A 13892-nucleotide genomic window follows, 5' to 3' on the forward strand; every position below is an offset into this window, starting at 1 on the left:
GAGCGTGGCACACGGACGACCGTGGTCTGTGGAGTGTGGATAGTGGGCAGTGGATACTGGACGGTGGCCGAAGTTGGCGACCAGGGCTCTGGGAAGCGGATCTCGATAACCTGGGTCTCTGAGAAAACTTTGTGTCTCCGTGCTTCCGGCCGCCATCAGAATAAAATGAGCCACCGTCGTCAGAGTTCAAGGCTCTTAGTTTGGTCCGGATCTAATTTACGGCACGATCTCTTTCTCCGTTCTGGCTTTGTGGAACCGGAGAGTCTGTGACACCGAATCCAGGGTCACCGCATCGTTCTTCCCCTGGCGCCTAGCCAAGATTCCCACAGAAAGGTCTGCGAGTAATGAGTATGCTGGTTATTGAAACCGGGAACAACCAGGGATGGATCAACCGAAAGACTTTCCAGACGGCATATGCAGCACGGAGGGACATTATGAGTCAGCAAGCATATCCGTGAGTTCATGGTTAGGATGATATTAATTTTTTCTTAAAAAAAGAAAGAAGGAAAGAAAGAAAGAAACTTGCAGCAGGCCAGTGGGGATCCTGATCACATTGCCAATTGCCGAGATTCGCGTCGATGTGACAGGTCCATGCTCCCTGCGCCTTCCCTAACTCGGCAGAAACTGCCTTGTGCAGAACCCGAAGGAGAAGGATGTACGCTGTACCTACTCTGTACCTTGCACCAACTTCAGCTCACGGCAGGTTTACGACAGGATATACATCATAATGATCCAGGTAAGCTGTCTCAAGTCTCAACCGGATAATTCCTTCCATGCTTACACAAGTCTCATGGAGCATTAGGCCTTCGTTCCGCACCCCCAGCTCCTTGGAGCCTTCAGCAACGGAGCCAGGAGAGGAGATCCTTGAACCGAACCAACATACCAGATGACCATTTTTCAATAATTCACGTTTGCTCCGTGCATATCATCGGACATGAAGCCGCTTGGGGGAGCACTCAACAGCCAGTGTCAGCCACAATAGTCCTCTGGCCCCGTACAGACAGGGGCTAAAATTTTCCAGAAGACCCGGTCGGCATCCCTAGCCCAGAGAAGCAACACTGTGGATCCAGCCTCTAGCGCTCACCAGTGTTCCCTCGCCACAAGCGGTCAGGACTCAGGTCAGGAAAAAGGAATTGTTCACGCCGCCGATCTCGAAAGCGGCAAAGTAATGGACTGACATAGTTAGTTGACATGCCGTCTCCAACCTTCTCGTGCGGAACCCCCGTCGAGGCCCACACCACTGGAGGCCGAGAGGCAGCATGCCAGCATCAGGCATACATGATACACCTGCTAGCCTGCTTCAGCCTCCACTTGCAGCCTTTGTAACCCTTTCTTTGTCGGCCCTGTGGACGCTGTGGACCTGATAGCTGGTGGTGTTCCTGTTCCGTTTTTACATTTTATCGACGTTATGGAGTACAAAACACACTCACCCACGGCCCCAGGGGGTGCGGTGACTCGACATTCAGCAGACTCAGGTTTTGACAACAAGTGCCAGGGCAACCATTGTCCGCTAGGACTATTGACTAGCCTGGGCGGTCAAGGTCCATCAAACAGTCTTGCTGAGCACCTCGTTACCGACTCATTGGAGTAGATAGTTGACAGCAAAGCCCTCCGGGAAACGGAACCTTCTAGCTCAAAACACTCCGAGTCACCGTCATCACCAATCGAACTCCAACTACGCAGTACGGAGTCGGAGTGCTCCGTACGGACTAGTGCTACCTTGGGAAGTCAGCATCATTTCAGCAACGACGGTTCACTCCATAACTACAGAGTAAGTCGCGGGAGCACCCCGAAGTGCGTCGCGAAAACTGCCTTATGCAGTCAGCTGTGTCCTTATTCACGGCTTATCATTTCCATTCTGGGAATATCGATAAGGATCCATCCAGTAGTCATACATAATGATGATGTCAGTCACACTCCGTACGGAGTACTCCGTACTTTGGACGATGCGACCGCGCTCAACCTTGAAACCGATCAGTTAGGCAACTACCCAAGTGAATCTAGTGCCGCGGACCAAGACTCTGAGAATGAGGTTAATAATATGACCAAGAACATAAGAGTTCGGTGATTAATTAATTAATATTAATACCTACTCTTTTGAAGTTTTGACACGGAGTCCGGATTTTTGTCAAGATTTCACACAGTACTATACGGCGCCCCCACAGTCCACGCGGGTCTCTGAGCCCCAGGCGTGACGCAGCACTGGTCTTGTCCTACAGGGTAGACAGAGTCTCCCTGACCACTCTCAGCAAGCCTTTACGCTCTGCCTTTTCCGTGTTCAAAAACTAAGTGGAAGGGCAACGTCACAGCTCGAAATCGACTGGACTACGTAATCAGGCTTTTCCGACGTGTCCTTTGATAGCCAACTTAGCCTGGAAGCTTCTAAGAGAAAAAGGGTAGTCACACATGCAGACGCACGACGCTTGCAGTGCGTCAGATCCCAACCACACGTCTATAATAGTGATATCGGGAAACATCGAGACGCTGGAACCAGAGCCCTTGCTGCGTCGGCTGTCGTCTCTCTAACCACATGACCCGTTGACGAAGCCAGAATCCATGACTCGTCCGGTGGTCCAGCTCCTCTCAGAAATCGCCTCAGATTTTGCTGCCGATCAGGGATATTATATTACCAGTCCTGGCTTAAAGACTGTATTACAGATTCCATGGTCCAGACAGGAGTGTTGCTTGCAGTTAAGCTGAGTGTCAACTGTGCAGCCAAGATCGAAACTTGATCTTCAGGACCAATAGAAGGGAAAGACGGGCGATCAACGCGTGGGAACCTTAAAGCCGACCTGGTGGGCTCATGAATTATGATAATGGATTATTATGAGGATGGGCTAGCCCCGGGGGCCACCTAGGCCGTTATGCTCAGCCTGAAGGAGCGAGTTTTACGAGTCTAGCCCCAAAACGATTGAAACCCGCGGTTAGGGGTGGACTAATCAGTACCTAGGCACCTAGGCCTACTCCTCGGTAATTCGAGCGCAAATCTCAGAGATCCAAAGAGGGCCAAGAGCACGGAGGAGGTCCAGCTCCATTGTACAGAGTACGGAGTACTGTGACACCAAAGATTCAACAAATTCAAGAAACGCCCGTTGCAGTCGTGTCTCAGTGGCTGGGTCAAATCACCGCCTTGATTACTCCGTATGGCATTTTCTCGAGTAAGTAACTTGCCGTACGGAGTATTGCGTACGGAGTACCGCTTAGCGAATTAGCTGGGTACGTGCTATAGGGGCCCATGGGGCTCAGGCAGTGACCTAATAACATTCCCTACGGAGTAATCCCTTCCAGCTGGCAACTGCCAACAGCAGTGTCCCGGATGCTACTCCGTTGAAGGCCCGTGCGAACTGTTTTCTTTTTCCTTGTCTTTGAGCGTTGGAAAAGAGACTATTAGAGGCGTATCAATGCTCCGAACCAGCCAAGTAATAGCTGGGTCAGACATGCATCATCGACGTTGTAACTCTGGAACATAATTCGGATGCTTTTTGCTGCACTTGAGATGTCTAATCATGGTCATGAAAGTGGCCCAAGGGGTGCAATGGTGCATGCACAATCAATAGTGGGAGGATCTGTATGGAGTAAGTTGCATCATTCCATCCTGAGATCCTCCTGAGATCATACCAATCAATGATGGCAGGTGACGACTGGATGGATGGATGCAGATCTCGACCTCGCTGCGACCCTGCACAGACTTTCAGACACACACCAGAGGTTCAACACAGAGCCAACCAGGTCACAGGTGACGTTGCTCCATGTTCGAGTCTAAATTAATTAAAATTCAAAAAAAAAAAGAAGTCGAGAAAGATCAACAAAAGAGTCCAGGGCATGCCCACTCCGCCTGAAGTGTCCACCGTGGCAATATTAATGAGGAGCAGCCGGAGGAGCGCCGCTACTGCGGTTATCGTTGCTGCTAATCACTGTTGACCACGGGCACGACCCAGCATTATGCCCCAATAATAACCCATGCCTACAGCCTCTGCTGGCTACCGGTTAGTGAACACAGGTACTCCGTACACTTCCAGCACAGCCAACAGGCCTGCACGCCTCATCTGTTACAGTTCTTAACTTCTTAGGCACCCCCAAATCCGGCCCTCCGCCGGGGACTCACTGGGGGCACTGTCTGGCTGCGCCGTTATTTGACCTGGTCACCCTGCTGGCAGCGAGTTGCAGTCCCCCCGACAATACGAACGGAAATTATGGCTCTGCTCCAACCTCCTCCAGGATCATTTCTTAGCCGCCCTCTTTTTGATTTCAAGCCCCCCACCCGCAAAGGCCAGCCGCCAGCATAATCCCGAGTTCCCTGCGGAATTCATTTATTTGTTTCATTTGTCGCCGTCTCTGTTCCTTGCGACTAACTTTTGACTGGAGAAATCTCTTCAACCTGCCTAACCTCGACGAACCCTGGACTTGAAAATGGCCGCGTAAGACGGCTTTCGGTTATTCTCTGGCCATTATTATTAAACAGCACAATTGTCATCGGCAGTACCGACGTGCTCAGATCCGCCAGCAAGTCTGCAACACTGTACGCGCTTCAAGCTGTTGTGGTTTGTGTTATGTCACATGTCGTTTCAAATATTCTTATTGACGCCAGCGCAACTGCCGAGATTTATTTGTCCCCCTGCACAGTGGACACGACTGAGGTCAGTCAGCATACGCAGCAGGATGCAGCCAAGCCTGTCTCATTCGTCCATTTGACGAGCTGCACGGTGCACAGGGCACAGCTTTTTACCGTCCCCAGATCCCACCGGCCGTACGGAGTACAATTTTATCCTTGCAGGGGTCTCATGCAGTCATCCCTGGAATCGAAGATGACAGACAGAGCGCAGGACGGCAGACCAATCGTTTCCTTGCTTCCACCTCGTAAAATTTTCCCGGACTGTGCATTCACCCTACTTAGATCACCATCCTGGCAGTGGCACGGTGCACCCCTGCCAGCCCCTCTATGCGGGTACTCTGCATGATGCATGATGCATAATTGCATATACAGGATCGCCGAGCAGGGGCCTACACCAGTATGGAGTACACCTTGTCACCTAGACTGAACGGGCTGAGTTTGACTAATCCAACGTATCAGTCACGAGCACGACTCGAAACTCACCACCTAGACAGGCACTAAGTACAGTAGTAACAGTACTAGGCTGAGTTAATACGCTAGAGGCTGTTATTATTTAACCAGGTATCATCTTTTTTTTTCTTCTAAGTAGTTAATATTAATTAATTAATTATCACGGAAATCTCCGATCAGGGAATAATCCCCAATAGGTACTAGGTACATTACCTACCTACCTAGGTAGTGAATCCTGAATCCTGAATTCCTGATTCCTAATCTGATTGATTGATTAATTAATCCCTGCCAAGTGACAAACCTTGTTCTTTCTTTCTTTCTTTTTTTTTTGCCCCATTATTCTTCTATTCTATTCTATTCCCTCGGTCTCTGTAAAAGCTAAAGCTAAAGCTAAGTTTTTTTATATTTTTTTAAGTTTTGAAATCTTGGAAGACCGTCGAAGCCTGCCTCGAAGGTTTTTGCCTTTTAAATGATTGCCGCAAACGGCGATGGTGAAAAAAAGAAGTTAGGTCGACTCGACTCGTCGGGCCGCCGCTCAGGTTCAGGCTTTAGGCTTCAGGATTCAGGATTCAGCTTGCTGGGCCTGGGTCTGAGTCTGGGTCTGAGTCCAGAGCCTTCCTAGTTAGGTAGGTAGGTAGGAGTAACGCCGATGGATGGCGTACTCTGTATGTAGGATCGGGTTCAGGATCAGGATCAAGTATTCCGCGGGCTGACTGGCTGCATGGCATGGCATGTAGGTATGTATGTACTGTACTTATTCCGTATGTACATGCATACTGATCATGATGGAATCCTGAATTCTGAACCTACCTACCTATACCTACTGTATGGTCTGGGTCTGTATCCTACCTACCTATTCCTGCCTATGATATAGGTAGGTAGGTAGGTTCGTGACAGGTGGATGACATACGTGACAGTGTATGTACATACAGCCTAGGTACATACATACTGTACATACATAGCCTATGGAAGTAGGTATGTTAGCAATAAAACAATAATCTCCAGTACGGGCATCGGCCCTGTCAAAAAAAAAAGCTCTTCTTTCTCTCGTTTTTCACTTTCATAGGTGCGGCTCACGCTGCCGTGACTTAGGTTTTGTCTGTCTGTCTGTCGTGACTTGTTGTGTACTGTACCTCCTGTCTTGGAGCAGACTGGTGTAGGTAGCTACGTACGTGCACATGTACAGTACATACCTAGGCAGGTACGTAAGTAGTATAAGTTGTTCTGATCGAGTAACTCACTATCTAGTTACTACCTATATATATATATAGTGTGTAAGTCGGGGGGGAAATGACGCTTTTGTTTGGTGATCAGTTAATGCTATATATATATTTTCTGTGTCCTTTTCCTGTTCATATAATAAAGACCTTTCTTTTACTGCTTTTTTTCTAGTTTTACTTCTCACACTCTCGAGAATGGACAAAGGAGCCATCAAAGGAGGAGGAGGAGCTCCGATTCTGATCCTTAGTAGAATAGAACTGATAATAGTACATATAAGTGATTATATTTATATTAAGTAATCAAAGACATGATATTACAAGTGTTCTTATACCAGCCACGGAATGACAGGAACTGCAACAGACTGGTCAAGGATGAGATGAGACCCTGTTCTTCCTTCTTGTACGGTACACCGTCAAGAGTGACGCTGGCTGGCTGAACACACCCTTTCTTCGTACGAGCCGATTGAACAATGCCACGACCTGAATGTTGCAGTTATAACTTATAAGACGGAGACATAAAATACAGCTCATGAGAACACCATCACTGTCATTGACCTGTATCGAGCAAACACACGATTGTAACTAAGTGGACATAAAAAAGGGCGGGCGGGAAGACGGTTAGTCGAGTCGCAGCAATCACCCTATTATTGTATGTACTCTGTATAGGAGACTGACAATTCCAAGAGAGGAAAAAAAAACCCCGGTATCAGGTTGTCACTGGAACCAATGATGCTACTGTTGCTATTGCTGTTGCTGCTGCTAACGACTGTCGCAGATTGGTCGCACAGAATCCGGTCAAGTCAAGCCAAGCCAAAGTAAGTATATCTCCTCGGTCATCATGTCGGTAGATAAAGTTTGAAGCAGCTCACAAGCCCGTCGACTTCTCGAGCTGTTTGAAACACAATGATCCTGGCGCCGGACGAGGTGACGGAGCAAGGGCGCTCGGTGGTCGAGAGGCTGTCGCAGGACGTGAGAGCCTATATTGACGCTCTGGGAGCCGGAGGGGAAAAGGGCCTGTACGCCTCAGCGGCGACTGGTATCCGACTGCACTCCATGCAGCGGCTCAGACCGAGCATATCGCGGTCCTGGCAGCCCTGTTGAGAAGGAGGGCGAATGTCGAGGCTCTCAACAAAGGTGGGCGGACCCCATTACATATCGCCGCTCGGTTTGGCCGACAAAACGCAGTCGAAGCGTTGGCGATGCAGTTTCCGGAGGGAGTCCATAAGAAGGACAATGATGGCAAGACTGCGCGCCAGTTAGCTGAGGCGTTTGGTTTTCCAGCCGTGGGGGATTTCTCAAACGATTGGAGGAGAGGTTTTGAATGGAGAAAAGCAAAGAAAAGAGCACGAGTCTGTTGGAGTATTGGCCGAGAAAGTAAAGGAAATTAAATTAATCCAGTCTAGAAGAGAGGGCGACGGTAAAAGTGAAAGTGAAGGTGAGGACTGCGATATATGTATTCTTTTCTGTCAGTCAGTCAGTCAAGTCAATCTGTGTAGGTAGGAGGTCTATCTATGTAGTTTTCCTTTTTTTTTTTTCTTTTTGTCAGAAAATAGGTAGGTAGGTAGGTCGTATTTATCGTCTCCGTCGATGATATTTATTAGAGGTAACAAACAAAGAAAAAGAAGTCACATACACTGACTGACTGGCTGACCATCCAGTATCTGTTTGATCTCAGAACCGTTGATTTCCACAAATGCTTCAAAACTTGATTATATATATAGCTGCAGAGTCTGAGTGAGATTAATTGAGCTGTGGGCGATATGTATCATTTGGAACAAGACTCTTCTGTGCATTGGGGCCAGCCCACACATGAGTTAGGTACATACATACAATGATACAACCCTCAAGTTGCTCTTGCGATTGAATCGGTTGATGATTGCAGGACTAAGAGGTATTGCTTGGTGAGATACCCACATTGATGAGACTGTATTGGATTATCGTAGATTGAAGGGCTAGATATGCTAGTATGTACTGTACTTTATGTACATACATTGGACTCAGTTTACACCGGTATTGGATCTAGATAGATACCTAGGAACATCGTACCTTTTTGGCTGGACAACCCATCCATCACTGTGATGTCAGATCCACATACAGCAGCCAGAGCCTTGGGAGTTTCTGTTCTCAATTGAGTGAGTAAAGTGAATTGAATTATTCTCCCAACTAATTGTCTTGTCTGGAAGGAGGCTAGGTATTTGTTCGGTATATCGCGGAACGAACTGCTCTCATCTCCATCTACCTACCTACCAGATCTAAGATCAATTTCAACACCATACCATACCCATCTAATCTGATATACATCGAGACAGAAGCTTTCCACAGGATAGGATACCTTCAGATCGGACAGTCTGACTTGATCTGAATTGATTTGAATTACAATGGCAACCGACCGCTCAGCGGGCACAGACTTCACGGCCAAAAGCCGCATTCTGGGAACAGGGGCGGCGATCGTCCAGGATTTCTGACCCGTCAAGCAGATCTGCGCGCATCTGATCTGAATGCGCTGCATGTGTATGCGTCGGATCTGACGCGCGCTGTGGAGTCGAATCATTACTGTACTGTACGCATTTGACGGAGGGTGAGTCGTACCTAAACCTACCTACCTAGGTAGGTACCTCTGGTATGCCATTGATGCTGCACAGACATCCGCCAATGCCTCATCTACGACACCCAAGACGCCAACGCCCGCCTCTTCGCGTCGAGTACATGATCACGCCGCAGATCTACAACTCCCTGTCCAAGGAGGAGCGCGAGCTGTGGCACTCGCACGTCTACGAGGTCAAGAGCGGCATGTTGATCATGCCCGCGCCGCTGGGCACGCCGCGGACAGTCTGGACGACCGCCGAGACGGCCACGATGCGGGACATCATCGGCCTCTACGGCAAGACGTACCACTTCTGACAGGTCGATCGCGGCGACCAGGTGCCCCTGGACAAGCCCGAGCTGATGGGCAGTCTGATCTCGGAGGAGACGGCCCATCCGGGAGAGCGCAAGGCGTTGCTGGCGGAGCGTGATGCAAGGTATGGGGTCAACCATGAGGAGAAGGCGGAGACGAGGAAGAATATTCCGGAGCCGGAGACGCATCCTGGTAAGCAGTCTGTGAAGAAAAAAAGGGTTGATGACTGATCTAACTGAATGTGCAGATGCGGATGCAATGATGCGACAAGCCACTGTCATAGACTGGCGACGAGATTGAAGTCGAAAGAAACGTTGATTAGAAGTTGAAAAGCAGGAAGCTGATATCAACATGAACACATTGATTGACGGTAACAGCATTCAATTTAATCACTAGTTAACTAATCCAGAGTAATTCATAATATAATCGCCCTAAGACACAAACAGGACAAGTGTTTCTTTTTGAATGTCTCCCAACAACTACACCTCAACTCTCCACGCTCCATAGTTAAATGGAAGTCAAAAGCTGAGTATCGTTCGTGGGATAAGATAATCTATTGATCTTGCTTCTCTGTCCACACTCGCGCGTCCTGGTGTTTGATTTCGGAAACGGCAAGCTCTAGCATAATTAGAAGCGTGGGGTAGATATATATCTTGGGTAAGTGGTGTTTTTTTCCTGGCTTGGTGAAGAAAAGAGAAAAGGGAAACAGGGAATGGAGAAAGATGGACGGATGGATAGAATTCTGATCAGATGCAGTGCAATGCAACGCGGTCCTTTCAGCAAGAACAAGAGAAGAGAACTGCAGACTCAATTGGGTATCTGGTAGAATAGAATAGAATAGAGTGAGTAAACAGAAAAGAAAAATCCTGATGCACAACTAAAGTCGAGTGAGTGCGGCCTTCTCAGCTCAGCATCTTGAGGTCTGAGTGTGACCGGTCATTATTTCTGGAACAGATTGCTTCGATGCATTTCAGTAATTTCAAGTAGCTGTAGGTGTATGGTGATGGCAATGGCATTGCATGTTGTGAAGATGTTAGTGCAGTAAAAGATTGAAAGAAGGGAAAATCAAGGAGGGGCAAAAAAAATAGACGACTGGTGCAGTGCTAGCGAACTTCGTCCACGTGATTGATCTCTCCGCCGACGGAATTCTGCCGCATGGCCTGATGCTATCGCGAATGAATTAATTCAACATGAGCATGGGATAATCCTGTCGCAGACCTTGGAAACAATCTCCTCCAAGTCTGCCGACAAGGAGAAAGAAAAGAAAATACAATGGACCGCCTACTCCGCCAAACACTCCGGCGCGCCACCCCCGGCGCAATCCTCCGCCTGACGCTGGATGGCCTGGGCCTCTTCTGCGCCTGCACCCTCGTCTGGGAGCACTTCTTCACCATCCAGCGCAGCGAGGGCCCCTCGATGTACCCGACCTTCAGCACGCGCGGCGACTGGCTGCTGATCTCGCGACTGCACGACCACGGCAAGGGCATCCAGGTCGGCGACGTCGTGCGCTTCTACCATCCGACTTTTCTCGGCGTCAATGGCGCCAAACGCGTCGTGGGCATGCCGGGGGATTTTGTCTGCAAGGATCCGCCGTTTAGTACGGAGGTGGGCGAGGAGGGGGAGATGATACAGGTAGGATATCTACGATCTATGATTTTCAGGATTTAGGACGAACAATTCTGACTGTTAAATGCTCAGGTCCCCGAAGGTCATGTCTTTCTTGCCGGAGACAATCTGCCCTGGTCGCGAGACTCTAGAAATTACGGACCTGTGCCGTTGGGCCTGGTCAATGGAAAGATTATTGCCCGAGTCTGGCCTCCTTCTAAAATCCAATGGGTTACAAACACCTTGCAACCGGCCCAATTCTCGGATGAGCATGAGCAATCGTCATGAAACCAGGAACGAAGGGTTGTACGGGCTGTACGATATACAATTTCTGAGGTATTGCATGGAACAGGCGTTCAGGAGAGTTGAATGGTTAGAGCACTGTATATATTCATACATAACGATTGTAAAATGACTGTAAAATACAAGCTTCATGCATGAAAGGAAGAATTGTCAAAACCAGATGGCGTCAACGTCAATTTCTGCTCACCGGAATGACGCCGGATTCCTCCTCTTGTAAGGCAGAGGCTCGACTCTCTTCCTCCGCAATTCGACATCCGCACCCTCAATTCCAAATTTGGCCATGACTTCGTCGGTGCCCTCATCCCACTGGTTCCGGAAGAGGAATGCCCCGATCGGCTTCAGATGGTACCAGCTCTGCAGAGGCCGCAGACGCATGTTGTCTCGGGAAACCCTCTCCTTGACCGCGGCATAATCCAGGGGCTTATTATCCTCCTGCTCAAGGACGAACAGGGACAGGCGGTGGTATGGGCTTCCCTTCTGAGCCGCCGGCGGGAACCAGGGGAGGAGAACCTGGTTCTCTTCGGACAGGTTCGCCAGGTTGACTTTCGTATTGGTCGGGGAGATGGGCACGTTGATGGCAAGGTAGTGGCACCGGAAATCGAAGCCATTGGTCTCGACGTTCGGGATGTCCGGGTTCATCACGGCGATCGTCACGAGCTTCTCGCCTTTTTCAAAGGACTGGATGGTGAGCTTGGGCGGAGTCACGCTGACCCGGGAGTCCACGAATTGACCTGGCTGGATGGCACGGCGGCCGAAGTAGAGCTTCACATCGACCGTGGGGTCGCAATGAGGCAGGACGTCAGGAATGACTTTCATTTGCGTAATTCTTTGGACGAGGATCAAGCGTCGGTATGATCGCCATTTCCGGTCTGCCAGGTACCGATAGATCGGCTTGTTCATGTCCCCTATTCAAAGTTCTTTAATATATCCGTAACACCAGACGAAAGAGCAAAGTTTACCTGGTTTACCTTGGCCGTCTTCAAATCTCTTTTTGACCACGGGGTCATTGATATCGGCAAGGATTTTGAGTCGTTCCAAGTGCTTCTCCATCGCCCCCAATTTTGACCTTTTCACTTGCTCGCCTCCGGCCTCCTCATCCGGCAGGGCACGAAGCCGTGCGATCCTGTCTCGCTCCTTTGCGATCTCCTTGAGCTTCTCCTCCCGGTCTGCCAGCAGTACCTTTCGGGCCTCCTGGAAGCATTGGTAGGGGAGTTGTTCGAAAGGGATGTTGGGACAGGTCTGCAGGGCGGCGCGACGTCGTCGAGAGCCAATCGGCGAGATGCCTTGTTTCAGCAATTTCTTCTCCAGTCGAGGACTGGTCACGAGGGCAGGATCAGGAGCCTTGTAGAAGGGCTCCTTTTTGGGCTCGGTCGCCTGGACCTCATCGCGAGTGACTGCCGTGGTCTGAAAGGACCGGGTGGACTGTAGTGGGATCACGGGCAGACCTTTGCTACAAGTCTGCCGCAGACATTGCAGCAGCGGCCTGGAAGCCAGCTCGCAATGGGACATGGCGTTTTTGGTGTGCTGGAGTCCGTGTTGCTGAAGGAGCTTCTACCGACTGCATGGAGGAGCCCCGGGCGGACATTTTTTCATTGAGCGCTAGCGCAAACCTGGTCCGCTCCGCGTTCCGGACTCCGACCCAACCCTCAACTTTTGCAGCACTCAATTCTGCTGCTTGCTATCGCTACTATACCTGGTAAAAACCAGTTTCCTCTGTTGAGGATCGCCAGCGATGCCCGGCAGTAGAGCCCTTCGGGCCCTGAGGTGGCTTACGCGCAGCTCCAATGGCCTGCTCCAGGGGCCTGACACCGTGATGGTAGGACTCATACTATCCTTCAAGACATTGAATCAGTGCTAACTGGATAAATAGCGATGCTTTGCAGCATCGTCATCACGGACAATGGCCACCGAGGCCCAGATTTCGCCAGAGTCGTCTACCTCTCCAGTGAGCGATGCGATTGTGTCGGGGATATCCAGGCGAGCATGGACCCCTCCTCCTCCCGTCCAGGCGACACTGTACTCGTTCCCCTCGATGGAGCCCCTTCGCTTTGTCGAGTATTCCCCGAAACATCTTATGATGCCTCTTCGACGGGACATCCTTCACCGCGCCATCGTCTACGAGGGTGACAAGACTCGCCAAGGAACGGCCAGCACGAAATGGAGGGACGAGGTTCACGGCAGTGGTCGAAAACTCCATCCCCAGAAGGGAACCGGCAAGGCACGAGTGGGAGACAAGAAGTCTCCAATCCGGAAGGGAGGTGGTGTCGCCTTCGGTCCTCACCCGCGAGATTTCTCTACGGGTCTCCCGAAGAAGATCTACGATCAGGCGTGGCGGATTGCTCTGAGCTATCGGTTCAGACGGGGCCAGCTGATCATTGTGGACGGCAAGATCTCGATACCCGAGGATGCCACTCCTTATCTGATTAAAAACATCTTCCAGAGGAACGGCTGGGACCATCAACACGGGAGATCCACCCTCATCACGGACGTAAAGGATGACTACCTGTTTAAGACGGTTCGCGAGGTCTCGGAGCACGCCAAGATCCTGGATCGGGCGGATGTGGATGTGAAAGACCTGCTGGAGACGGGCAGGTTGATCATTGAGAAGAAGGCATTGGATAAGATCCTGGCCGAGCATTCGAGGGATTTGAGGACGGAGCCTGCCAAGGCGAAATATGATTGAGCGATTTATGTATAACAGGGCGACATGGGCTGTCTTTCTCGTTTTCTATTTGAGATTTGTACAAAATAGATACGGTTATTGTTATCGTTCTGGTAGATGGTCATGTTACTGTAGAATCCCGCG

The 13892-nt window shown here is 50.0% G+C and overlaps 4 protein-coding genes across 4 annotated transcripts; 2 read left to right on the forward strand and 2 right to left on the reverse strand.

Moving 5' to 3' along the window:
* Positions 1 to 8943: 8943 nt before the first annotated feature.
* VTN77DRAFT_3824 (uncharacterized protein) lies at positions 8944 to 9558 on the reverse strand (the record flags this gene model as incomplete). Its single annotated transcript, XM_069419815.1, has 1 exon — positions 8944 to 9558. The coding sequence occupies one exon, from the start codon at positions 9556 to 9558 to the stop codon at positions 8944 to 8946; it is 615 nt and encodes a 204-aa protein (XP_069278174.1).
* An 892-nt stretch (positions 9559 to 10450) lies between these two features.
* Positions 10451 to 11071, forward strand: VTN77DRAFT_3825 (uncharacterized protein; the record flags this gene model as incomplete). The annotated part of the gene is made up of 2 exons (XM_069419816.1): positions 10451 to 10810; positions 10877 to 11071. 2 exons carry the CDS (start codon positions 10451 to 10453, stop codon positions 11069 to 11071), a joined length of 555 nt encoding a protein of 184 aa, XP_069278175.1.
* Positions 11072 to 11269: 198 nt separating this feature from the next.
* On the reverse strand, positions 11270 to 12595 carry VTN77DRAFT_3826 (uncharacterized protein; the record flags this gene model as incomplete). The annotated part of the gene is made up of 2 exons (XM_069419817.1): positions 11270 to 11991; positions 12046 to 12595. The coding sequence occupies 2 exons, from the start codon at positions 12593 to 12595 to the stop codon at positions 11270 to 11272; spliced, it is 1272 nt and encodes a 423-aa protein (XP_069278176.1).
* Positions 12596 to 12818: 223 nt separating this feature from the next.
* On the forward strand, positions 12819 to 13769 carry VTN77DRAFT_3827 (mitochondrial 54S ribosomal protein uL4m; the record flags this gene model as incomplete). The annotated part of the gene is made up of 2 exons (XM_069419818.1): positions 12819 to 12902; positions 12957 to 13769. The coding sequence occupies 2 exons, from the start codon at positions 12819 to 12821 to the stop codon at positions 13767 to 13769; spliced, it is 897 nt and encodes a 298-aa protein (XP_069278177.1).
* Positions 13770 to 13892: the final 123 nt, after the last annotated feature.

The sequence above is a fragment of the Rasamsonia byssochlamydoides genome (genome assembly GCF_041956645.1).
Source record: "Rasamsonia byssochlamydoides strain NRRL 3658 unplaced genomic scaffold VTN77scaffold_27, whole genome shotgun sequence".
Taxonomy (NCBI): domain Eukaryota; kingdom Fungi; phylum Ascomycota; class Eurotiomycetes; order Eurotiales; family Trichocomaceae; genus Rasamsonia; species Rasamsonia byssochlamydoides.